Raw genomic sequence first — 27,839 nt, 5'->3', positions numbered from 1 at the left:
AGGAATGTCACACACGCTATCAATGAGCTGCCTGTGTGTTTACCAAAGTGGAGGCTGAGTGAAAATGCTTTGGGTCATCGCCATTTGGGCCGTATTACAATTCCACTGCTTTCTGCCCCCGCCGCTGTCTGCTATTACTCCAAGATGAGCTCAGACTGGTTTGGAGGAAGCGTTCCCTCTTAAGGCAATCACGAACCTCGCCCCCAGCCACAGCCCCATTTCCTCCGACACCCACAGCCGAGCTATAAATAAGTTGGAGGCCTGCCCTCCGAGATCAACCGGGGCACTACAAAGCTCCAGCAGACACTGAGACTCCCGCCTCATCACACACAACTCAACAGCGGTTAAGGTGAAGGCGGATTTAAAGTACATGGGGTGCCAAAAGGGAGCTTGAGCACTATGGAATCCAGTCTTCAAAGCCAGCTATGTTTGATATTGCACAAGGAGACCCTCCTTTAACTGGACGGCCACAATCCAAACGCCCTTGAGCAAGGCAATCTGTACCAACTTAAGGGCTGCTGCACTGTAAGTGAAGCAGACAAGGACCCAGATACTTAACTAATTCCCTACAGAGATGAATGAAGTACCTGGAAACCCTGTTCATCTATCAGCCTCAGTATATAACAGCTCTCTGAATACTGCACTAGATCTTCTATGCAAGTCACATCTCATAAGCGTACCTGGCATCGTGAAATCACAGAAATGGGCTTTCCCTTGACTTTTGTGGACTTATGTCACTCACACACACTTCTTGCATATGGCAGAGGGAGTGTTAAAGAGTGTTGAGAAAGTCTAACAAGACGCAGACATAAAACACAGGCAGGAAAATATATTTCCGCATGTATAAAGGTAATGTTTTTACAATACTTCATACAGAAACAATAAACATCCCGAGGCCACATCCGCTCTGATCTAAGCAGATGATCCTTTTTCAGCTTTGGGAGCATTGTAGCTGGCACTGATTCATCCAGAACTATTGAGAATAATAAAGCTGGCAGTACACATAAAAGCACCAGGTGGGTGTGTTGGCTGAAGTAAGTACATAGTGGACGCTTACAGACACTATTGCAACGTCTGCTGGGGAAAAAAACATCATGTTTAGTCTATTGAAGATAGCGTGTACTCACACTAATAAAACACTCCAACAGTTTCTCAAGAGGAGAAGATGGGCCTGCTGTCCCAAATACACTTTGCTGTTAGACAGAGAGAGCTTCAGTATGTTTTCAGATATTATGGAAAGGAAGGTTTACACAAGTGCAAGATAAACAACCAATTGTGTGTAATCAATCTTGAAAATGACGCCTACTTGGCCAAACCTTGGTATGCACTTTATCTTTTCTGAGAGCAACAGACTGCGATGACACTGCAACATGGTCAGTCTTAACATTGACTTATAGCTAAGTATTTTGACAGTATTTGACAGAATGAAACATCAGAAACAACACATCAACTCAGACAGGGAGTTCATTTCAAATCTTTATGAAAAGTCCACTGAAATATCAAATAAGGAATGTTTGTTTTCTTTAAGGCCTTGATTAACTTTTCTACTTCGATTTTTATAACCACAAGTTTGGCCAGTACTTAAGCAAACATCCAGAAGAAAGCCAAAAGGGAAGACATACTGTAAGAAGAGACAGACGTAGAGAAGAGAGCGGCAGGGGTCTATTTTGCGGGGGTTCTTTTCAGGGCCAAAATTAGGGAAACGCCTATATTGGTTCTGTTTGGCTGTGGCCTGCCACCCCCTCATCCTTCTCCACAGCCGAGGCAAGAACGCTCCAGGATTTTGTAATGGAAGAGTGAGAAGAGTAGGGAGGGTGAAAAAAAGTTTTCCAATTTGTCATATTACAAAGCACAGAAAAAGAGGCCCCAGCTGTGTCTCTTAAATAAACCTTTCCGGCAGAGCTTGGAGGAGCCTTGAAAGTCTAGTTAGTGGTAGACAAATTCATACAGAATTTATACATGGATGAACCAAAGGAATAGTTTGAGGATGTTTCTATCTGTCTATATTCCCACTCAACTACTCCCCTTTCTGTTTCTGAACGTGTGATGCAATCATGTTTTTATGTAATGACTTGTGTGTTTCCAAGACAGCCTGCGTGTTTGTGTAAGTCCACGCAAGTGTGTGTTATGCACGCACTTGATGGAGCTGAAGAGAATTAACATCAGGAATGTGCTCATGTCTGGTGATAGTTGCCAAGTGAAATGGGGCTCCGTAACGCAGGACAACGCAGTCCTGCCTGCAAGTGTTTGGATTTTACAGGTCAGATCTGAGCACAAAGTGAGTCAATCTGCGCAAGTTTTTGTGGTACTGAGAGGCAAAACCTATTAAGCAGAGCAGAGTAATCAAATGTGAACTTAATTAAGAGCTATTTGGATGTCTGGCTGAGATTTCACAATGTCTGAACCCCAGAGTGGTAATCAACCATGACTGCTATTTGTACTAGACTCAGTGTTGGAACTTAGAGGGAGGAGGCTACGACCTCCTTCACTTTCACGTAAGGATTAAATCAAATTCAGCAGCGAAGTATGGGGGACGAAGCGGAAAACTTAAAGGTGTGATCCTCCATTATCAACTTAGTCAGTTTAGACAAATCCCTTTGCCACACCACCGCCAGAGCACACGCTGTACGCGGCTACAGAAGGAGAAAAATGACAATTAAGCCTACTTAGTATGCTGCCGAGGGAAACATATTAAAGAAGATTATGTGAAATTCTTTAGTGCCTTTTCATAAGACCAGTACAAGTTTCAAGTCTCAGTGTGACACACAAACTCTTGCGGAACGAGACTCAATTCTCTAGAACCTTCTTTCACTGAACACCTATAGCAATGCTGAAGAAGTTAAGGCTTTGATGCCAATTTGTATCATCGGGGGAAAAAAACTTGATGAATAAATCTTCACCACTGATCTTATGCTTAATGGGATGGATAATATTTGAGCCTGAAGTTTGCAGCTGTTAAATATTTTTCTTTGCAACACTGCACTTCATATAAGCCCACATGACAGTTCAGAGTAATTTCCATCAAGGTATGTCAATCATCTCTAAACTATAACAAAAGATGTTGAGGACATTTTAAAATGTATTCCATGTAGTTATGGTGTGTGTAGGCTAATAACAGTGGAGAAAACATCCCCCTATTATCTTCCCAGAAGCACACAATGCACACAACCAGAGAGACAACACTGCCTACACACATGCATCTGAGTGTGGGATATCCTCCACAAAAAATGTGAAGAATATCAATTGCGCGAAAATGGTGCACAGTGTTCAGAATGATGTTCATGAAGGTTTATTGGATGTGATATCACCTCCAAGTGTTTGTCCAACATCCACTACTCTCACCCACACTGTGTTTTTGCTCAGGCAGAAGGCAGAAATAAGGATTGTGGGTCTGCTAAAAGGCCCATGTGAGGAGATTTCAGCCACAGTGAAGGGCCTATGCCTGTTGGAAGGATTAGTGTTACAATTAGGCTTATGTTAAGGTTAGGTCCCGGTACTGTGTGTTTAGGATTAGAAGTTTGGGAATAAATCTAAATCAGTGTAATGTCCTTGCATGAATAGTGCCCGAGCATGTGTTCTGTATCGCTGGAGACGTATTAGCATGACACAAGAGTAATGCTTCTCAAGAACGACCACTAATGTCAGGGTTTCAGAGTCCAGGAAAGACCACCAGGATGCAGCTGAACTTGTATTGGATTGTTGGATTGTTGAGACTGGATACATACTGAGAGAAGAATGAGTGTTTGTTTGGTAAAATCTTTTTCCTACAGGGAATTAATTCACAAGTAATCTACAATGGCTGCAAACCTGCAGTCATACCTTTGTCGCTGAAGAAAAATGGATGTCAGTGAAAAGACCCAGCAGGAGAGACTTAAATGGATGTGAATGCACGTATTTATAAACAAAAAATGGCAATTTCTATCTGGTGATAGAATCCTTAATAATGATATGAGTTAAAATGACATTTGGGGGCCATCTAGTACAGTAATTAACTGAATAAATTAATCTTGTCTAACAACAATATGCAATACCACTCAATTGTGCATTACATAAGCCAAGTCATCAACACAAACACTCCATTCAGACTGACACAGAGGAGCAAGTTAAAGCCATGTTTTCTGTTGGTGTGATTGGGTCAACTCCAGTCATCTGACCTGGCCCTGACACAGCCTGGCCTTAGCAGGGATGGCAGGGAGGCAGTGCTCATTGTCCTGCATCATCCACAGGGTTTGTGTGTGGAAGTGGTAAGAGACAAGTCAGCTGTGTCAAGACCTTTCAAGTGTAGCAGCTTAAACATCCCAGTGCCCTGATATAAACACAACTTTCAAGCCAACAAGCAAAGTTCTCCCTTTTTCTATTACACTGAAATGACTCGTGCAGATACAGTTCTCTTTAATTATCAAGGGAGTACGATCTCTTCCATAGATCATTCCCAGACTGATAAAACTGGTTGCTACAGTCAAAGTGAAGTGAAATGTCCATTGCTTACTCTGTGGACAATAAGTCTGGGAAAAGTGTATGAATTCAATATTAAAGTGCTTCTCACATAAAACTGAAGTTAAGTGCGATAATAAAGTCAAAGTGATGGCCTTTTTTTGCACTTAAGTACCACAAAGTAGCCACAGGCCAAAACACTCCTCATCAGTCTTTTAGAATATGAAAATAATTAAAATCCTTCTGCTTGTTAGTTCAGCAGCAAAAACAAGACATCTCGTGATACATTGTGTTTTTTTATTAGTAGTCATTGTTCAAATTGCTTGTTTTACTTACTTATTATTTATTGTTTATTTTTCAATTGATGCTCTTCTATTTTTACAATCCACTTTGCTGGTGTAACACTTTAAATTTCCCCATCGTGGGACAAATAAGGGATTGTCTTATCTTATCAGTCAGCCAGATAACACAGAATTAAGTAAAAATATATACGTTTTATTGCACTGACGAGAAACAGGTGTGTCCCAACAAACTAACTTGATCAACTTTTTCAGAACAGTTGAGTATGCAAAGCAGTTATTAGTGTTGGTCCACACTCCACTATACAGACAGACACAACATGAATAACAGGGACGACCCAGCTTGGCCATGTGACCCATCACGCACACAACTGGAAGTGTTTACAGACGGGAAACTAAAATCACTGCAGCTAACTCACCACTGTCCACAAATCCTGCTCACATATTAACATCTGCTCTCTCTTTTCCTATTCCTACTCTCATTGGGCGTATTTTATATCACTCTGTTTTTAATGCACTTGCTTGGCTCAATGTACAAAAGAAGGGGAACAAATGAGTAATATTAAACCTTTGGTCATCGTGCAGGAAGGAGTTCTGTCATCTTGTGCCAAAAGAGATCTTAACAACTGAATATGACAGACTTTTTAGCCAATATCGCCTTCACATAAATCAATTATTCATGTATTGATATCTTGTGTAAAAAGTTGTTGGCTTATGTTAATATACAACCATTGTGCATTCATGATATAGCCGTGCAAGTTTCAGATTATATCTTTTCAGAGAGGCTCCTGAGACCACGTTCTATCTCCCTTCCTTAAATAGCTCAATTTAGATAGTGTATCTCAATCAGTGGGTCATAACTGTAAAGTGAGTCACGGGGCTGTTCTGACAAGCTTTGTCTGTAGAGATTCGGCACTTCAGCTATCACAGATGTGAGGATTTGTCAGTGTTTTTTGGACAATTATGAAAAATAATCTTTCCTGTAATGACATTTTTTTATTTTTGAACGTTGGGAGTGCACTGTGTATTTGGTAAAGAGACAGTTAAAAGGACTAGTTCTACAGTTTAGGAAATATTCTTATTGGCTTTCTTGCTACAAGTAGATGAGAAGATACCAGTCTAACATCTGTCCATTTAGTATGAAGCTGGAGCCAGTAGCCAGTTAGCTTAGCTGAGCATAGCATAAAGCCTGGAAGCAGAGGGAAACAGCTAGCTTAGCTCTGTCTACCAATACCTCTAAGACTCATTAATTAATTAACATGTTATACCTTATTTGCACAACCTGTACAAAACCAAAGTGTAACAATAATAGGTACGCAGAGATTGTGTTACCTTTGGACGAAGCCAGGTTAGTTGTTTCCCCTTGTTTCCCGTCTTTATGCTAAGCTAAGCTAACGAGCTACTGGCCCACATGAGGGTGGTGTTGAGCTCCTCATCAAACTTTCAGCAAGAAAGCTATTAAGCTATTTCCCACATTGTCAAACTAAACTCAAAATACAGTTTTCTTTTTTCAAATAATCCTCCCAGGAAGCATTTCAGAGATGGAGCCTTTTACGATACCAATGAATCAAGGAAAGTAAGATTTCACATGAGGCAATTGCATCATCCAATGTGGAGTCTTTTGAAATCTATCAAAACAGTACAGAATTTCTTTACTACTGTTCAGCCGCAAAGCATCAGCATAATAATGAACTTCACTCAGCCTATTTATTGTTTTTCCTCAGGAAAAGCTGCTGACCAAAGTAGTGGATTATACATCTGCTCAGTAATGCAGTCACGGCTGCTTCTCAGTGTCATTTAAGTTATTTCAGCACCATTTGTTTAGTTATGCATTGATCGAAACAACATATCAATGTTTAAATATATAATATGGTATCCATCTGTCATGTAAATTAACTGATTTTTAAACTTCTGTGACACAGGCCCTAAAGCAAAGAGGCTCAACCAAATGTACTCTGCTTTCCATGCTGCCCTCAGTCATCAGTAAACAGTAAAGTGGGAACCTTTTGGCTGCAGTTCGTCACTGTGATGGCAATGTCACGCCAATAACAGCCAAATGTTGGTCCAGTCCTCTACCAAATGTTACAGCAGGGAATCCAAGGGGGAAAAGTGCCAGGAGAAGAGAAGCGTTGGATGGCAAATTATTTAAAAAGCAGCATGTGCTACTTCTGTTATCAAGGATGCGACTTAAATGAAGAAGTTGAACATTTAAGGGCGGAAAATGGGTAAAATAAGGACAGGACTTCAACAAACACTTCTTCATTTTCATTTTGCACAGAAGTTGTTTTGTAGTGACATTACTTTCATGGAGTGAAACAATGTGAATTCTTTCATTAGGGCCTTTTCCAGCAGACCCCCAATTAGCAGTGCTTTTTGAACAATTTGAGACTGTTCGTGGAGGTCTCCGCTGGGAAACAAAGAGCAGACCCAATTACAGCCAGGGTTTGATGGTGGCCCAGGGCCTTTGCTCTGGCTACAGTACTGAAACAGCAAGAAAAAAATCTTTGGAGTTCTAAGAAATGGAAAAAGAAGAGTTCTTGGCATGCTTGAAAAAAACACTTTACTGGTAGCATATGGGGTTCAAACAGCTCTAAAAATCAAAGAAACAGTCAAAGAGGTTAAATAAGGCCATTGAAGCATGCTTGGAAGGGGGTAATGCACACACTTACTTTATTAAGAGAGGCATTGGCTATCATGAGCAGATTATTTAACTTGACTGCTGTACTGTATTGCTATTTTATGGAGATGCAACTATTCAGGAGAAAACAATGGTTGACAATGTCCATTAAACTTGGTCTTCACAATGTGTGTGTTACAGTTTCAGACACCCAGTAAATATCCAAGTTATTTGGTAAATCTCACATGCAACTGTTTCTCATACAATATGAACCATGTCTGCTATAAACAAATCTCAATACATTTCCTTGGGGGGCTCTGTCAAGCAAAGCACCTCCGCATCCCAGTAGGTTTTCAAGTAAGGCTAAGGTTTGGCAGTCTCTCCTCTGGTATACTGCACAAGGCTGACTCATCAAATCAAGGTATTAAGACTCAAGGGGAGGAAATTTTCACTAAAACAATAACTGTGCATGGAGGCAGAAACTGTTTTAAGGTAGGGTTTCTCAGTTGTTGCTGCAGACAGAGCAGGGAGACACTGCAGGTGATTGCAGGCTATTCAAGACAATCTTCAAGGTGGTAATTTATGTGGATTTTGCTCCCTCACAACACTGGATTGCCAAGTGCAATGAGATGACTTCAAAAGGCAAAGGCATTTATGGCTTGACGAAGAACCTAACAAAATGCAGCTCCTGGCTCTCATCAGTCATGCAGTTAAAAGTCCTACAGAAAATGAAATGTCACATTTAAGAGGACAATTCGCTTTGCAGCAACTAGTGCACATTATTTACACTTTTTTACACTAAAGAAAAGCATCTCATAAGCTTTGTGTTCATTTACAGTTCAGAGGATGAATGATAATAAATTGACATTCTGTTTTTGCCTGCAAAGAATTGAACAAAATCCATCTGCACTAACTTCTCTTTGATGACGCCCCTTTCCTTTCTTACAAAACAGAGGTGTGTGTGAACAGGACCCTGAGGCTTAATAGTTTCCAGAAGTTAGTCTGTGAGGGTGTGTGTCACAAGGTTGTAGGGGAACTGTTTTGAACTGCTCACTATCTGCCTGCAGATCATAATGTAACTGTTGACATTAACCCGATTGCCAACAGTGATATTATGATACACTCCAGGTGAGAAACTGAAAAATCACACAGATGCACAACAATGGTGCAGTGCTACACAAGCCTGCTGATGGCAGCACTAAAACATCTGAGCTTATGGATGAGGAAAACTAACTGCAATTATTTTATGTTTCTAAATAAAGCATAATTGAGCAACAGTGTATGCAAGCACCACAGCAAACACTCCCAACAAGAGATTCCAGACACAATCTAAGACCACAGACACACTTTAAGTCCCCATCTCAGTAATAAAAATGACAGTGTTGGAGTCAGCTGTCAACACATCAGGAGGCCACTCAACAAAAACTGTTGAAGTGAAATGACTGATACATGAGATCCATTACACCGAGAAGAATGCTCATAAGCTGACATTTTAGAGACGTGACACTGATCATGAACTGGCCTCTTTGTCACTAAATCAATTAAAACCGGTGTATCTGACAGCTGCTTCTCTAATTAATGTGTCAACCTGAAAACAAGTGGTTTAAGCAGGTAGTGGGGCCTATGTTACAATTTCATCAATGAATGTCAGTGTAGATTTGGGAGATCTAAACAGCGGAGGGGAAATCTGCGATCACTGCTGTGACATTGCAATATTCACATGTGGCACTGGGAGAAAGAAACAAAAGACCGCTTTAATTGTCTCGCCTCGGTTTCATCCCTTCCACGTTGCTTTTCTCAACCCAGCAGTCATTCCTTCAGGGTAGACTACAGTCTACTGTTCTCGCATGCAGACATACAACACAATGAAGCTTGGGATCATCAACGTGCAAACACACTTGTATAGTTTTAAAGCATTTAAGATAAGACTGTGGTTCTCCTTAAATCAGCTGTGCTTACCATCAATAGCCCTTGATGGAGCGATTACTTCCAAACTGTGCAACATTCCCAACACAAGCAATCCTGCTGTCAACATGTTGGCCACGGTGCGCAACATTGTAGTCTATCTTGAAAGAATATTAGTCATCAATCGCCTCTTGGTCCTGTCAAAGCTGGAGGTTGCAGACAGGCGACGACGTGTAATCGTGCCCAAGCTGTGATGCTCCTCACTGGAAATCAGCTTTCTGGGTGCGCAGTGAAGCTGACACGGCTGCTGATGTCTGCCTACTCGGAGAATATTTTTTTGCAGACTGTCAAGGCAAAAAGCCGAGGCTTCTCCCAGCCGGGGGTTGCTTTAGGGGCTCCTTGGATGCATGGACAGCCCTGCCACAAAGGCTAGCAGGCTGAACTGAGCATCAAGCTAGCCTGGCTTGCAGTCGAGATGAAGGAGACCTGGCGCCTCTAATCATGCAGTTGTCCGTCTTTTGTTCTCCCTGCCCCAGCGAAGAAGCCACAGGAGGAAATAAAGAACTGGATCAAATGTTACTCTCCTCCCCACCACCTCTGCTGCTGCTGCCGCTGCTGCTGGCCACAGATTGAGCCTGAAGCCTGGAGCCCAGTCAGTCAGCAGTCTGATGAGTGACGTCGCAGCAGCAGTGGCTCTGCTGGCCCTCCCCTCTCCAGCACCCGACACCCCACCATTCATCCACCTCAATTAAAGCACTCCCGCTCATGTAAACTTACTGCAACAAAGCTGCGGATTCCGCTTCATCCCCACTTTTAAACATTTAGTGCATCTGCAATGAAGGACACCCCCCCCCCCCCCCCCCCCCCCCCCCCACACACACACACACACACACACACACACACACACACACACACACAAACACACATTCATTGTTGTCATTTTATTAAATTACAATTACTTTGCAACGTGTTATGCTAATCTTTATTATTATATTTATTATCATCAGGCTACTGAAATAATAATAATATTTGTTAATATGGCTGGCTTTGTTGAAGGGCCAAGTAAGCCCAATACATTCATGATTGATGATAATCATGGCTACTCTTTGTGGTCATTTAAAAGGCCAAATGAGCACCATATATAAAATCAATCAGGAAAAAAAAATCAAATATAAAACGGATTTTGTGTATTAGACCTAACTAACCTAAATGTTAATATTAACCAAAACAAAAAAATATACATAATAAACAGTACCAGTCAAAAGTTTGGACACACTTTCTCATTGATGTGAATGGGAAAGTGTTTCCAAACGTTTGACTGGCACTGTAAATCTTTAAACAAAGATGAAACTATTTCTCCCAAGGGGAGATCAATCACAAACATATTTATTTATACTATTAAGAAAGAGGAATACTTTCTTTAATATACATCTAGTCTGGCCAACAGCGTCCCCTTTTACTTCTCCATCTGACAGTAATAATGTAGATAATTGTGGACCCAGTTAAATGAAAGTATTTATGAGTTCCTGATACAACATTATAAAGTAAAGCAGTATCCTATCTCTATTTATTCATAAGCCATTTCCCATCTCAAACGTCACCTTCAAAAACCTGACCTTGCACTTGATTAATTTTGCTATTTGGTGGTGTCTGCTGATAACACTGATAAATGATGCATACACAGTTTCTTCAGCATGGAATATCTTATCATTGTTTTAGTGATACCAACAATGCAACAAGTATTTACAGAAAATGAAAATCATAGAAAATTCTTAGTTAAATGTATAGAAATTTGCCATGGCAAATCAGTAAAAACTATTGTTACCACAGTGACATTTCCGTAAATATTATCATGTAATTGTTAATACTTTGGTGAATTATACTATACCAATATAGTTTTCAATGCTACACCACTCTGACAAAAAAATTTTAAAGTGTCAATGAAAAGAAATCAAGAAACAGTTCAATGGGCCAGTTCTCAAGGACTGCATCCAAAGAAGATACTGGCGCATGCAGTGAGCATCCAAACATTAGTCGTTGGCCTGTTGAACTGTTTCTCACATCTTGTCCTATTCTGAGAGCACCAACCAATAGATGTGTGCTGCCTACATGACACATGGTGTCACCAGCGTCTTTTCTCTTTCCAATGAGGAGCTTCATGGTATGGAAGACATAACTAGCAGAAGGCTCATGCTATACTTCCTGTATCTCATCTCATCTGTGCAATCCAACTGGAAGGGGTCGCCAGTGCAGCAACAACCATATGATCCAATACTGGCTACCGCACATTCAACTCCAGGTGGTAACATCCATGTCTTCAAATCCCATTGTATGCACTAAGAAACCACAAGACAGGATCACAAATGATCTCTGAAAGACCTCTTCTTCTGCTGCTTCTTCACCCTGAAGCTACATTAAAGACCACCACTGTAATGACAACATGACCGTTTCTATCTCTTAGACAAGCAAACCTTACTTCCTATCTATCTAGCAGAAATGTATGTATGTCTCTACTACTGTGCTGATGACACCCAATTGTATATATATATTTAAACAGACAAACTCAGCCTCTGTCGGAACAGATTTCCTCACCTAAGAGGAGATAAGAGCAACTCTCAAATCAGTCACAAATGTTGGACTCTCAATTGTCCTTTGAGACAAAAACATTTAAAAAGATTTCCAGATTGTGTCCTACATAAACCTTTTCACATACACTGAAGCCTAGCCAGTTTATCTTTCCAGAGATATTACTACTATACTGCAGTGCACTGTCAAGGTTCCTAGCAGGATTTTACATTCTAGGATACTAATGATATTTTGGATTTACTCTTCTTTTATACCCATGCTGTACACACTGCTTATTGCTGCAGGGTGCAGGTAAGATGAAAGTTGAACTCCAGTAAGTGATGACATGCAGAACAGTCACTGCAGAGAGTAATGGGTTTAACCTCAGGCAATTCTTAGATAATTTTACAAATACAAATCCATCATGCAGCCACTGTTGCTTTTTAGACTAATTGAAGAACTCTGTCAGGAGTAGAACCTATTCCACCAACAAAAAGTGTCAAACCTTCTACCAGTGGTTTACTGGTGGTTCAGTGCACAAACATGGTTTGTAGATCATGCACACTTAAAGCTATAAAGGGGACATGTTAAATAGCTTATTGGCGTTTTAAATTAGTATTATATATCTTATTTCTTCCTGTGGTGTAGTTGTAGCTCAAGCGGTGGAGCAGAACATCCATTAATTTTAGGGTTGATGGTTTGATTCCCAATCCCCTGCTCCACATGTCAAAGCATCCTTGAGGAAGACACAGAACCCAAAATTGCTTCACAAAATACAGTCTAATTTGGATAAAAGCGTTTTCCAAACAAATGTGTATATCATTTATATTTCCAGATTGAAGTAGATGGCGTTGGGATTTAAAGCCACAATCATGTATGTTATGGTCAAACAGGCCACATTTTGATCTAATAAGCTTTATGTGTCATGCAGTTTTCATTCATACATAAGATCAAAGGGTGGGATTACTGTCCAACAGATGTTACACCATGCTACAAAATATGTACACTGAGATCTATGTAAAAGGAGTAAATGCCTTTGTAATGAAAACCTCTGCAAACAAGAACTGGCCAAGGGCACACACTGCTATTTTTTCCAAAGTACTTATCTCAACTTATTATAAACACTTGTTTTGTTGTATAGCAAGACTGTGTCATAATCCCAAAACTAGCCATTTGAAAGAAGACTGAAATCATCATGTTAAGTTGGAGAACGTGTGTTTATAATAATAATAATAACAATAATAATAACAACAACAACAATAATAATAATAATAATAATAATAATAATAATAATAATAATAATAATAATAATAATAATAATAATAATAATAATATATCGTTTTTGAGTTTGATTTGTGTCGTGACACTCAAGTCTAAAGTCCAGTCCAAAACCTTAGACTTTGATTCCTAAACCAGTCATAAGCTGTTCTTACCTCGTTGTAAAAGAAAAACATTAACAAAGCAATGGCTGTGTGATGACCATATGGTTACTGTCTGTTAACCGTCTGCTCTGCATACTCTGCCAGCCATGATACTTCTGCTTTGGAATAGTAACGAATCAGTCAAGGCTCAAACCCAACTGTCAATAGTAAATGTTGTCAAAAAGTCAAGTTGGAAGTCAAGCTTTCAATTATATTTATATTTGTGTCTCAAGTCTGACTTGAATCCAAGTCACAGATTCCATGTGAGTCCACAGCCATGTTCTTGATTCATTTCCAGATGTACTTGTAATTTTACATTTGCTATCTCCAACAATCCAGGAAATATCTGGTTCAAACGATAACAGCTGCAGGAACGTATTTCTTATGTACTGGAGTCTTAAAAGTGGCTGTCAGTGAACTGGTATTTTAGTCTAATCATTATTGCATCCTTAAAATGTTCAGAAATGTACAACTGATATTTACATTCATGTACTTCAACAACAGTTAACACATATACATACAGAGGCATGCTTATCATGCACATTTGACACATTTGTTTTCAGCAATATTGCATTGTTATTAGTTGGCTGTATATCAGTTTAGACTGTTTACACCAATGGCATACTGTCCACCCCCCACCCCCCTCAACACACACACACACACACACACACACACACACACACACACACACACACACACACACACACACACACACACACACACACACACACACACACACACACACACACACACAAGGTTGGTGTTTATACCGAAAAAGGTTCCAAAGAGGTAACAAAAACGTGCATGCACATTGCCCAAGCACACACACGCACACACAACCACCTGTACCTGTCTGTGAAATGCTGCACAGCACTGACCCCTAGTGGGTCTACACCAGCAGTATTCAGAGAACAATAGGTCCATTGTGTGTAGAAAAATGTTTTATTTACTGTAACACCCCCACCAAAATGTGTGTTTGGTCTCAAGCATTTGTCTCTGTCTCACTAACCTGTGTAGGCCTATTTCACTGATTTACAAAGATAAAAAACTAAAGAAAAAAATGAGTCAGCAAATAAACATTTTTTTTTTTTAAAGAGTCAGACAGAATCCAGCGATCCACTCCTGAGAAAGACAATGTTTAATGCCACATGCCAGTATAATTTCAACAATTATATATATACTCTCCAGGACCTCACATAACACTTACATTAACATTTACTGAGCTCATACTTTACAGGCAGCCAGAGAAGAAACTCCTCTTTTCATGAAACTGCTTCATTTTCTTCTGTAGAACTGAAAGGAACAGAGAAGTTAGACAGACAGACAGACAGACGGACGGACAGACAGACAGATAGACAGATAGATAGATAGATAGATAGATAGATAGATAGATAGACAGATAGATAGATAGATAGATAGATAGATAGATAGATAGATAGATAGATAGATAGATAGATAGATAGATAGATAGATAGATAGATAGATAGATAGATAGATAGATAGATAGATAGATAGATAGATAGATAGATAGATAGATAGATAGATAGATAGATAGATAGATAGATAGATAGATAGATAGATAGATAGATAGATAGATAGATAGATAGATAGATAGATAGATAGATAGATAGATAGATAGATAGATAGATAGAAAGAAAGGGTTATGTTAGTTAACAGGCCTAATATCAGAGGGGATGAAGCTGATTGTTTGTTTGGAATACAAGGGCAGCATATTTTCTATCAGAGGTCAAGATCTGAAAGCAGGTGCTGAGGATATGAATTGACTTGCTTTCTTCACTGTCCTCTGGTAATAGAGCCACTGGAGGGTACCAGCAAAGCTTGGACCCCAAGTTGATCACCCTGTGGTTGGTTTCTGAGAGCCGCTCATATTGAGCCAAGCCATTTTAAAGAAGCTTTATTCAGTTTGAATTCCACCAGAATTGCCAGCTATTTCTCAATTTTTTATATTTGTTTCTTTCTTTAATGTTTTTATAAGCACCGAGATGTTTTGGCATGACCCGAGGTGCTTGATTTAGTGCTTTCAGCGTGGTTTACATAGCAACAGTCACACAACACAAATTCTTAACCTATCAAAGGTTGACTTCCAGTCCAAAAATGTCCTCATACCAAATGCTTTTGTGCAATCCTGGTTTAACTAAAAACAGACATGCAGTGAAAAAGAAAGGAAAGACACAGAGCTACCAAGACTTTCATGCCCAAAAGACACATCTTGAGTCATCTTGAACTTCTTAGACATCAGTAGTGTGACACATGCACACACACGCACACGTACGCACGAACCACAGGCATGCACATATGTGATACACACTGTTATACACTCAGATATATTTGGCCCCATGATGGCACTGTTATCTAAGTCTTTTATGACATTTTATAACAAAAAAAAGACTGCAAACATTTTAGTTTTGTTTTTCTGTATCTTTGTTTTCACATCATTTTCCACCATCCAGTTAGACTACGATTCCTGATTATGCTGCTTTAGTTGGCCACAGGGCTGATTTGAGTCAATGTTTGGTTTTCATCGCATCTGACTTTTCAAACAGGACTTTCAGAGTTTCAGGTGAAAGAGGATAGAGATCTTGTTCAATGAGCGAGAATTAAGACATACAGTAAATATCAAATAAAATACATCAAGTTTTTCATTTTTTATTCCTTACTCTGACTCAAACTAATTGTCTGCAATGCTAATTGTTTTATTCCAGTACAGGTCAGTTTCTGCAATGTTTATGTTGAGTATGTTGCAACTTTTAAATTATAGTGAGAGAATAAAGTGTGACAATGTGCTACTTTTTCACATTAAACTGAGCAACTATATTGAACACAGGACCAGAAGTACTGCTGCTATTTTCCAAGCCCTTTTCAAGTCAAGTAAAATTTGATTTATAAAGCAAACTTAAAAAACAGCAGTTGACCAACGTGAGTAAAAACACAAAGACTAGTGTAACAGACAAAAAGACAAAGAAAGACAACTCTCATAGTGCGTTAAAAGCCAAAGAATAAAAATGTGTTTTAAGATGGGATTTAAAAACAGAAAGTGTGGGGGCCAAACTAACATGCAGAGGCAAGTCCTTCTAGAGTTTGGGGGCTACATCTGCAAAGGCATGAACTCCCATGTGCTTCAACCTTGATCTTGGCACAACCAGAAGCGACTTGTCAGCAGACCTGAGTGTCCTTGATGGGATGTGTGGTTGTAAAAGATCAAAGATAGATGTGTTGGAACTAGCCCATTTAATGATTTGTAGGCAAACAATAAAATCTTAAAATCAATCCTAAAACATACAGAGAGCCAGTGGAGGGAGGCCAGTACAGGGGAAATGTGCTCTTGCTTATGTTTTCCTGTTAAAAAAATGAGCTGCAGCATTTGGACCAACTGGAAGTGTGAGAGGGAGGCCTGGCTAACACCAACATAAAGGGCATTGCAGTAGCAAGCTGGATAAAAGCATGTTTAACTCTTTCAAAATCATTAAAAGATAAAAAGGACTTGACCTTAGATAAATGCCTCAACTGGAAAAGGCTGGATGTGACCACTGAATTTATCTGTTTGTCCAATTTAAAATCACTGTCCATTATCATAGCCTTTGAAGCTCATTGAGAGGAAATATGTCAGTCAAACGTGGAGTGGTGTTTTTCACAAACTACCAGCAGATGGAAGCACAGCACAGATGACAGACACTGAAGGAGCGCAGTATAGGACCCTTACATACAGCACGCAACCTTCACACTTTCATTTAGATAACATATTTAGATCCAGTTCTTACAATAATCCTCTATCATGTGGTGGCCTGAGAGACATATTACAAAAAGAGCTGAAGATGTCAAAGGTTGATGGCGCCTGTTAACTGTGGCAGTCTTGTATCCACCACCTCCCAGGATCATGACTTTCATGACTTTTTAAAAAAACAGTTGATTGGGGACAGTTTGTGCAATTGGGGACATAACACTTTTCCCCAGTTGGTATAATAGTAAGGATGAGAATTAGGTTTAGGCAAGTATTGGCTATGGTTAGGGTAAGTCTACAGGTAATAAATGTAAGTCTATATAAATACCCCAAAAATGACTTATGTAAATGTGTGTGTGTGTGTGTGTGTGTGTGTGTGTGTGTGTGTGTGTGTGTGTGTGTGTGTGTGTGTGTGTGTGTGTGTGTGTGTGTGTGTGATGTGTGTGTGTCCTGAGTGTGAAAGACAGACAGAGGGAAGGAGAGAGATCAGAGAGATCAGCTTTTAATGGCTTATACTGCTATTTGACCCTGCACTCATTAGAAAGTGACTCACTGATACTGTACACGCACATCTTTCATTACTCTGACGTTTTGCACAGCATTAATGCCTCCCCTCATTCATCTCAAAGCAATTTGCTATTCCATCTGTGGCTCTGCTATATTGATTTGTGCCTCTGCAGCATCATGTGGTAACATCATACTCTATCTGTTGAATGATTCATGTGTTACGCTGTAGTTTCAGCCACACCTCAACAGACAGCGTGCACAGTTTTTAAACTAACAGCAATATTGTAACATGCTGCTCTTCAAGACTACCATTTTGATTAAGTCACTGTAACCTGATTCTCATATCTACCGAGAAGGAAATACTCATTTCTAGGTATTAAAGTAAGTTTTCAATGAGCAAATGTGTCAGTGTTATGCAGCATCTCACTTCCTCTTCTTACAAATCTATCTAAAAAGAGTCGCATTGGATGAGCCGTTTCCATCCTTGTGAAGTTGACATTTCATGGTATAGGCTGGAAAATCATTCTTTCAAAATATCAGAGAACTGCTGGTTATTAGTCTCCTGCTAAAGACCTCTCCTGCTCTGCTGGTGAGTTTTCCAGGGCGATTTTATTGTCGGAGTAAGTGAAAACACCATTCATCTGGTTTGTGTCATGACTGGAGCAAGTATTTCATGCGTCATTCTCCCATCCACAGCAAAGGCCCATGATGCACCTCCACCCAGTTCTCTGCAGCTGTGATGGAAGCCAGGTTGAAGTCCAGAGAGAAGATGCAGACGACGAAGGAGCAGATCAGTTCTGGTTACAACACTGTTTTAGAGTTAACATACATGATAACATACATGACATTTTTTTAACAAACCGACTAATAAACTACGTTGTGGACAGTATCTGTTTTTTCAACTAACCTGTGCTTAAAGTCGCTTGCGTAAACACACACACACACGTCTGTGTACACACACATGCATAAATCTCCAAACTGCATCATGATTTGGACCTACATCATCACTCATCTTCTGCACTCCCTCTCTCCCTCCCTACACCGGTGCTCTCTTCCTCCCCTCCCTTTGCTTCAGAGCCAGATGGATTACCTCATCAATCAAAGTTCCCAGAATTACGTCCTGTACTTGCGTGTGTGTGTGTGTGTGTGTGTGTGTGTGTTTGTGTGTGTGTGTTCCACCGATGCAGTGTCTCCATTCAGTAACAAAACAGTAAGAGGTGCTCACTGCAGCCATTTTGTAAAAAAAAAAAAAGTATCAGAATGTATGTAATTACTTTATCATTCATCTCTATTCTTCTGTTCATTCTGGGTCACACATGCAGGAAACTACTAATCGTGCCTGAACTCGAAAGCCTCTTTTACACTTGAGAAAATTGCATTTTCAAAATGTCTGGCGGGTGTTGGTTAGCTTGACATTTTATGGTGTCAGTAACTTGTTAATGTTGCTTTACAGGAGAAGCTAAATTCAGATAAATATATATTTTTTAAAATCACTTCCTGGCATTGGAGAGGCAGAGCAAGGCGAGAATTGTTAATTTGACCAACACAAGAAGAAAGTTTAAGGATTCAAGTTTTCACAATTCTGTGTCCAGACACAAAAAACAATGGGTTGAAAATAGAAATATTGACATGCAGTTCAACAGACTTTGATTTCAATCTTCACCAACATGCAACATGCAAGAATAGCGATGTCAAAAATGACAGCATTTGAGTTCAAAGTTCCACTAGTTTAGGTCTTCTAACCCTAAAGAGGAAACTTACCAATGTTTTACAGTCTCTGTATTTTTTTTTGTCTCCCCCTCCTCGAAAGGAACAATTATGGAGCGGGCAATGCTGATAACACCTAAGGAATTTGAGGCATGCACAAACAGCCCTTCCCCCATCCGCTTAACTCTCTCTCCCCTTCCCCCTGCTCTCGTCCCCCTTCTCTCCTTTCCTCCCACTCCATCACCAGGCTTTCTTTCTGCCTCCTTAAATCTGTTGCTCAGATTACTTCCAGCTGGAACGTATAGAGTAAATAGCCCACTCAAGAAATTCTTGAAACTCATTTATTTAAGAAAAGAAAAAAAAAAGCACAATAACTTAAAATTTAGGAGGAAATTGGACTTTTTGAGTTGTCACAAAATTATTATGTCTTTTTTAAAATAAAATACACACTCTCTCTGAACAAATTGTAAATCACATTTCATTCTAACACACAGAACAGTTACATTTGACATGTAAGTTTGATATTTGTGCTAAAGCCTACCAATCAATGAAAAAAGGTAACGGCTGCACATTTGCTCCAAGCCACAAAATTTCAATAAAGCCAACCAATCAACAAAAGTAATAAGTAGAAACAAACTCTCCATGGAAAAGGCTCTCCAAAGTTAATGAGTTTTTGTTGGAGAACTCTTACAGGGTTTAAGCATCTAGATCATGTAGTGGCTACATGGATGTACACTGGATATTAACACACAACATTATATTCAAACAATTTAAAATAAAGCATTTAATCTATAATAGTATAAGTATATAATGTCAGAGGGAAAAACCTACTGTTAATAAATGCCTCTCCAATGAGAAACAGTGGTGCACTGTGATGTTTAAAGTCTTACTCAAGTTCATTCTGATATTTTTATTTTATTTTAATGTGCAAGTTGATAATTGAAACTGTGAAGTCTAAGATAAATGGTTGGTTTTCTACTTCTAGTCTTCTTTTCTACTTCTACAGTTGTACCTGCACCTGATGTAAAAGTATCCAACTAAAGTGAAACATTGAAACAAAACAAAACAAATAAACAAAAAAAAATAGATTAAATGATTTACATTTGTAATGTTACATTTCCCTCACACATTGTCTCCCATCAATCAGAGCGTTTTGGAAAAAGGTTAAAAATTCAACATAAGTTATAAAATATATTTATATTCTTATTTGTTTCTTTTTAATCACAAACTGAGCAAATGTCAAGTCAGTTTCTGAATAACTCCTTTTCCCCATAAAAATAAAAAGTAAAACTGAGTAAAAACGGATTAATTTATTGGGAGAACCTTTGTGAAGTTCATGTATAAAAAATTAAATTAACATTTGTCACTTTTAATCCAAATCAACTGATTTAAACATGAACTGAGGGAGAAATGTACCTGGTGTACTAAATACAAACATAATGATTGTTGCAGACTGTGTAGTGCTTCAGCACACATTTAATTGTTCACCTGGAAACACAGAGTGCATTATCTTTTATGTAGAACGGGATTATGACAGGATATCCCCCCCAGACATGTACACATACATGTATTTACATCCATGTATCCATGTACACAAGCTACCAACATTTATTTGTTTTTTGTCAGCCGTTCACCTCAAACCTTTCTCACCAAAACTTCCTCTTTCACACTCCCCGTCAAAAAACACATTCCAACCACAGGGAATGCTTGACTGATCGTCTGAGTGTGTGAGGGTGTGTGTGTGTGTGTGTGTGTGTGTGTGGTCTGTTCCGCAGACGTGTAAATGAACTCCTCTCACGTGAAACAAGCATGTACATCTGAGAAAAGGATGTGTTTCTGCACTTTCTAACACTCATCATTTTGCTGTTTCTTATTTCTTACATCAGGGGTGTAAATAGTGCCAAATTACAATTTAAAAATGATTGAATTAAAACTGCAATCAGTATAAATCTTTAAAATGAGTTGAGTGTGTGATCTTTGTTGTGTAGTGTATGTATATAATTATGAAATCTATATCTATTGTCAAATGTATATCATTATGTTTATTGTGGTATTACATATGTTTATGTGGTATTAGACAGACTTCAACACTAAGTTTACAGTTTATTTAACTTGTTTGCATAGACTCCTTCTACATGCAATCGACCAGTTTCTTTCTTTATTCTTTTAAAAAAAATAAAGTTCATAGTCCATTTAGCAACAAGAGTCTATATTTTTGTATTCTGTCTGTCCCCAAATACATTTTAAAATATTTATATTTATATTTCAAACCAAATTCTTTCCTTTTTCCTATTTTTTTCATCTACAATTCCATATTTGAGTTTGCTCTCTTTTTTCTTGTTAGCCATTCTGACCTTGAACCCCACATTGACAGTCTCACCGAGCCCCTCACTCACAAATGAACTCCCTGAACCCTTCCCCACGCCATTCATATCCACTTTATTCCCCACACACACACACACAAACACAGGCTCCCCTTCCTCCCAAAGAGCAGACCACTTTGATGACGGAGGTTCTCCCCCACTGCATTGATGCTGTTTGGTGTGTGTGTGTGGCTGGGGGGGGGGGGTTAATACTAACAAAGGGCGGTATTTCTTCGACATGCTGTTGTCCTTATAAAGGTTGTGTAAGGGTGGTAGAGTTGAAACTGTGTTTTATGCTTAAGTTGCAAATTAAGGCAGACTCTTATATCAACTAATAAGTTTAATGTTTGATACCAACTTAAAGAAAGAGTATCTTTCAACACAAAACTGAAACAAACAAAGTCTCTGTTTTATAGAAGGACCTTTGACCTGTATTTCTAAACACTTGAATGTTGGGGTTCACGCCCACAACGAGGTCGTAATAAATTAAACTGAAAAAAATGCAAGCCAGTGCACAATGTCTTCTATCTCTGATACACATCCTCAGGCAATTCAGCAACTCACAGACACACACACACACACACACACACACACACACACACACACACACACACACACACACACACACACACACACACACACACACACACACACACACACACACACAGACACACACACACACACACACACACACACACACACACACACACACACACACACACACACACATACAGCTCAGCTACCCTAGAAGTAATAAGTATGGATTCACAGGCCAGAACACTTAGGATGGAGGGGGCTGGGTTACTTAGCAACGAGCCTGTTGATGTCCAAACAATGTTCATGTTGTCAAAGTGGCTGCTTGTGCCAGACGGAGGTTCTGCTGAGTACAACAATGTCACTGGTGTGTTCCCTAAACGCAGACAGAGGAACAGCTCACAGACAGGCTGCTGGACTGAATGAAACAGAAGCCGGCACAAACTGCTTACGGCGCTAATTCACAGAAACACTCCTAACAATGCTGTATTTTTTCATTTTGCTCCATATAGAGATAGTGCACAGCTACTGGCCAGTCTGAAAGAAAGTCGTGAGATCTGCTCTACAGGTCACCAGACATGCTAATTTTACAAATTTTACAGGTCTTTTTTGAAAGTACTAGAAACAATGTGATAGCAGATCAAGCATTGTGTATACTTTTTAAACTTGTCATAATATAATACTGCAGTTTTATATAGTTTATTTAAAAAGCAAGTGATGCATTGCTTTTTCTTATACGTCTTTTTACAGGTGCAAATAGTGTTCTATATTATTAAGTGTTTATTTGTGTCTCCTCTTAAAACCAATCACATCCAAACTGCACAGACAAACTGGAAACTTCAGTTATGATGACAGGCAAGGTTGTACAGCTCAGCTCAATTCTGCCTGCTTGTTGTAGAAAAATCCGTGTGAGGAAGGGTTTCTCCATCCAGCAGTCTCCCTGCCCTTACAAAAGTCATGTTTGGTGTCACCTCTGTGTTTGCTGGAGGTTTTTGCGTACTGCAGCACACGTCATGACATTACATTTTGTCCTGCATTGATTCTTGGTAATAATCAAACAGTAAGCTGTCCATGCCACACAGACAGAGCATATGACCTGTAGGTTGCATAATTGCTTAGCTACCCTGGGAGATTAAGAAAGAGGAAAAGGGCTTTGTAGTGTAACCAGTACTGATTATTTTGAATACTACTGCATTTTAGGCATCAGGTTCCAGCTGCCATCTGTGTTGGGATTCATCTCCCAGCTAATCTCTGGCAACAGGAGAAAGTGAAAAGGCATTTAAATATAGCAGATGCAGATAAGAAGCCAGAGTCACTGACGAAGCAAACCATTGGATAAGATGAGAAAGGTAACTTCAGGACAATGCTCATTCACACACCGGTGGCAAGTGTTTAGGTTTAGTACCCTGTTTGTGTGCGTGTCTGCTGTTTAACAGCCTTCGTCTGTGACCTTCAGAGGAAACTACAGGACATCGTAAGAGCGGGCACCAGATGCACCCACTCCACTGCATTACACCATGACCAGTCCACATCATGGATCATGCAGATGTTTGTCTCACGCCATTTACAAAGGCGCTATTTGTTTTTAAAAAAATGTTAGTTAATAGCTCCCTCCTGACGACACCCTCAAGATTTTTCACTCTGCCTGATTCACTGAGTCTTGTGAGTGTGAAAATTATTTTCTATCGGACTTGTGCTGCATAATTAATAACATCATGTTAATGGAAGAAATGTCGCAGGGAGGAAGGCAGCTGGATCACCAGCAGTTAGATGCAGGGCAGTACAGACTGAACCATATCAGTCACTTTTGATCATATTATGCAAGATGTGGCAAAATCCCCCCAAAAACCCCAAATTTAGACAGCAAGTCCAGTTACAGTATCAGTTTTTTTCACATTTATTACAAGCAGATTTACATATACAGATAAATACTGCATGTGTTTTCAACAAAATATACAGTATATATTTTATAGCTATATAGTTGTTTTCAGCTGATCATAATTTAAAAATGTATTCTGTTTGTCTGTGTCCTGTTATAACATACATTATTAATGTTTAAAAATGTCTCATTCATTGCAGACCATTTGGTCATGACCAAGTTGGCAGTGAAGACAAAAACAGGAAGTGGGCCACATCACCACAATGCTTTCTTCAGTAATGACCAAAATTTCTCAGTAGGTAAACCTCAACCTGTAAACAGTATACTCTGGTAAAAGGGTTTTTACTTGGCCACTGTAATAGCTGCTTGCAGCCATATTTTCATTTTAAAGGTTCAGATGAGGTAATGACTGGAGTGGAAGTGGCGGTGGTGAAGGAAAACCTTAATGACATTTGGATCCTACTTTTTGCCCCTGTGCCATTGTGAATACATTTTACATGTTCAGTAGGTCTAGACATTTTTTTTCTTTAATTTAGTGCAGAAACATCTTTTTTTGCAGCATTGCAATATGTATAACTACAGAGCACTGACAAGCAGATTTCATGCATTTAGACAAATGGTCCTTTAGTTAAAAGATGTGTATAAACAAAAGTACATGTTCAGTTTCAAAATTATGCAACAATCTTCAAACCTCAAGCTACCCTGGATAATTTGTCAGATGTTTAATTCAAGGGGAATTTAAGGCACTTTTCAGGACAATGTTCATGAATTTTATTTCTGAGGTGCAGAGTAATCCAAACAGACATGGAAGTATCCAAATCTAGAAACCAGGGAATATGTAATGTTATATTACTGAAGTATTTATCTGCCTCAGGAGTGTTCACCAGTATGGGGTGTCGGGTCAGGACATGGAGTCTGGACTTTGATTCATAGAACTTTACTGAAGGCATCTAGTACATAGGCACAATTGCTTGTGGTCTCTAAATCATATCTATTAGTCTGCCACAATGCAGGGATGTGATGGCAGATTTGTGTGTGGCATTTGGTCATCTACCCACACAACAGGTAAGGTTTACTTAGTTTTATGTCCCTGAAGTGGCCATCTGAACAGTCTGCTGTGTGGCACAGGGGATTTCCAGAGCCTGGGTAGAAGGCAATATGCACACCACTTGCTTTGTCTATTTTGTGGTGCAGGAAATCTATTTTCCTGAAGATCCAGTTCCAAAGAAAAAAGTCAATTCCTGCACTCCAGGAGTGTACTGGTCTTAGTAAGGTATTGGTCTGCCATGTGCTGCAAGAACAGCTTTCAAGTCTCTGAACTCTACTGGAGGGATGAACACCATTCATCCAAAAGATATTCCCTCATTTGGTGTTTTGATGATGGTGGTGGAGAGCGCTGTCTAACATGTTGGTCTACAGAGGCCTTATCATATGATTCATTTTCATCAAACCTCATCAAAGCATTCAATGACCCCTCGTACCTTATATAGGAGGGCATTGTCATTCTGGAAGAGACCACTCCCATCAGGATAGAAATGATTCATCATAGGATAAAGGTGATCAATCAGAACAAATTTGTACTGATTTGAAGTGACTGTCCCCTCTCAGGCGACAAGTGGACAGAAACCATGCCAGCAAAATGCCCCCCACAGAACAACAGAGCCATTGGATCACCTCACTGTAGGGGTCAAGCCTTCAAACCTGTACTGCTCTCTTTGTGTATGCACTTGCCACTTGCCAGGGATATGGTGAAGAATGACTCATCTAACCACATCACGTTTTTGCACCATCAAACTCTCAAATAAGTATTCATCTTTGTAATGAGGAGCTTATGCAATGCAGGCCTACTATAATAACCCTCTCTATGTAATTGTCGATGGACTGTTCTTGCTGACACAGTCTAATCATGTCCTGTATTGACATTCTCAGTCACATGAGGAAGAGTTGCTCCTCTGTTTTTCGTTACATATCACACTCATTCAAAAGTATCATGGTCATCAAATGTGCGCCGTTAACCACAGTTTCCAACCCTATTTACTGATGTCTTTCTCCAAGATCTAATGCAGATATCACTTAAGTCACTGTTGAAACACTTGCCACAGTTGAGCAGTCTTTCATGACTGAACCTCCTGCCATCCATGCCCCAAAAATCACCCTGCTTTTAAAGTCACTTAGATCTTTTCATCTTGCCATCTTGATACAAAATCTGAATCAACTGGGCCTGCTCATGCATTTTTATACATGCCACAGAGGATGATTGGACGTGCACCTATGTGGAAGCATCTAACTTGTGATTGGAACACGGAACGCTCTCATGTGCACCCCAAATGGCAGTGAGAGTTAGTAAAGAGACAAACAGGGTGTTATGGATTTTTTGACGGGCCCACCGAGGCGGCTGTCCATCGGGATTGGTCCCGGTCTGCACACACTTATCACCTCTGCATTGATTTATTAAAAAGAGTCAAAGTTTCGGTCAGAAGGTCTTTAGAAAATTCCCGCACGCACTTGGTTTATCTGCAAATGAAATGTATGTGCGGGAATTGACTTTCTTTCTTTGGAATTGCATTTCCAGAGCCTGTCTAGGCTGGGGTTGCTATGGCGATTTATTGGCTCGTTAAGAGTCTCATTGCCAGAGCCTCTTCTACAGTCATCCTCATGTACAATCTGGAGTTGCTTCAAAAGATGACTCTGCTTGTCTGAACTCTTACATTCAAATAGGCTGTTTATTACAGAAATGACATAAACCAGAAGTCCCAACTAGAAATGACTACAACATCACGCTAAATGTATGACGTGTCGTTTGTAGCCTATAGCCTAGCAAATTTCTACGACAAAGTTTAAAGAGGGCTTTGCAATCAATAGAAACAAACACAGAGACAAGGTTACACAAGCAAAGAAAAGGACAGCGGCAAAAACCAAAGAGGGTACACACAGACTCTGGTTGGGTTAGAGGGTGGTGGAGCTGCTATACATGCGTAGTATATCCCTATCACAGATAACAAGCCAAACGCTGTCATCAGTTTTTCCCATTTGTTTATGGTACTGCATTGCTTCAATATTACTGAAAGGCATCAAATATGCTTAGAAAAAACAGTTCAAGCTTTTTGGCATGAGCCTTTCTCGCAGTTTTTTTTGGGTAAAAGTTTGTTTAATATGTTGTCTTTGACTGTAAGGAATTGGGAGAATTTTACTGTTTGAATTTCTTAGCTGTGCACATTTTTCCAAGATCTCCTCTAGCTCAGCTGTTTATAATTTTCCATAACAACTGTTATACGATCCTGTGTTTATTTAAAATTGGCCTCAAAGTAAAAAAAAAAATTACATTTAATATCAGAATTGGCAAATATTAGAGTGTGTGTTAGTCGTACGCAATAGCAAGTTTGTAAATATATGGTCCAATATATAGCTTTTCATATCGGATATTTGATATAATTTAGAGTTTTAGTTGTGATTTTAGAACGTTAATAAAACTGATTACGGTTTCTAAATCCTGATGTATTTAAGCGCATACTAATCATAGGGCCAGGAAAAAAATTAGTGTCTCTACTGAAAAGAAGTGCAGACAAGTGGTAAATCAACGAGCCTCAGACAAAAACATGGCATCATAATTGATTGTATATGATTTTATTTGAGGAGCTTCTCATCTATTCATTCTTTCACATCCTCCCCCGGTTAGTGAAATAACCGTGTGTGCTGAATGAATGTGAACTAATCCCCTCTTCTCTGCGGACCACCTAGAGCCTAGTGTGACGGACCCCTGAAGGAGCCCAAGGGCCAGCACTGGGGGCCCCTGCCCGTCCTGTCGCTGCAGCAGCACCACTCGCAGTCAAGCAGCGGGACTCCAGGCACTCACTTCCCCAGCTGCTGAC

The 27,839-nt window shown here is 39.6% G+C and overlaps 1 protein-coding gene across 1 annotated transcript in view; it reads right to left on the bottom strand.

The window, feature by feature from the left end:
• The window catches only part of LOC133977539 (low-density lipoprotein receptor-related protein 1-like), a 99,904-nt gene extending 90,478 nt beyond the window's left edge, over positions 1–9,426 (bottom strand). The window contains exon 1 of the mRNA XM_062415728.1: positions 9,310–9,426. Coding sequence (XP_062271712.1) covers positions 9,310–9,406 — 97 coding nt within the window. The 5' untranslated portion in view covers positions 9,407–9,426. The remainder of the gene's footprint in view (positions 1–9,309) is intronic.
• Positions 9,427–27,839: the final 18,413 nt, after the last annotated feature.

Source organism: Scomber scombrus, chromosome 3, assembly GCF_963691925.1.
Source record: "Scomber scombrus chromosome 3, fScoSco1.1, whole genome shotgun sequence".
NCBI lineage: Eukaryota > Metazoa > Chordata > Actinopteri > Scombriformes > Scombridae > Scomber > Scomber scombrus.
This window is presented reverse-complemented; position numbering and strand designations above follow the sequence as displayed.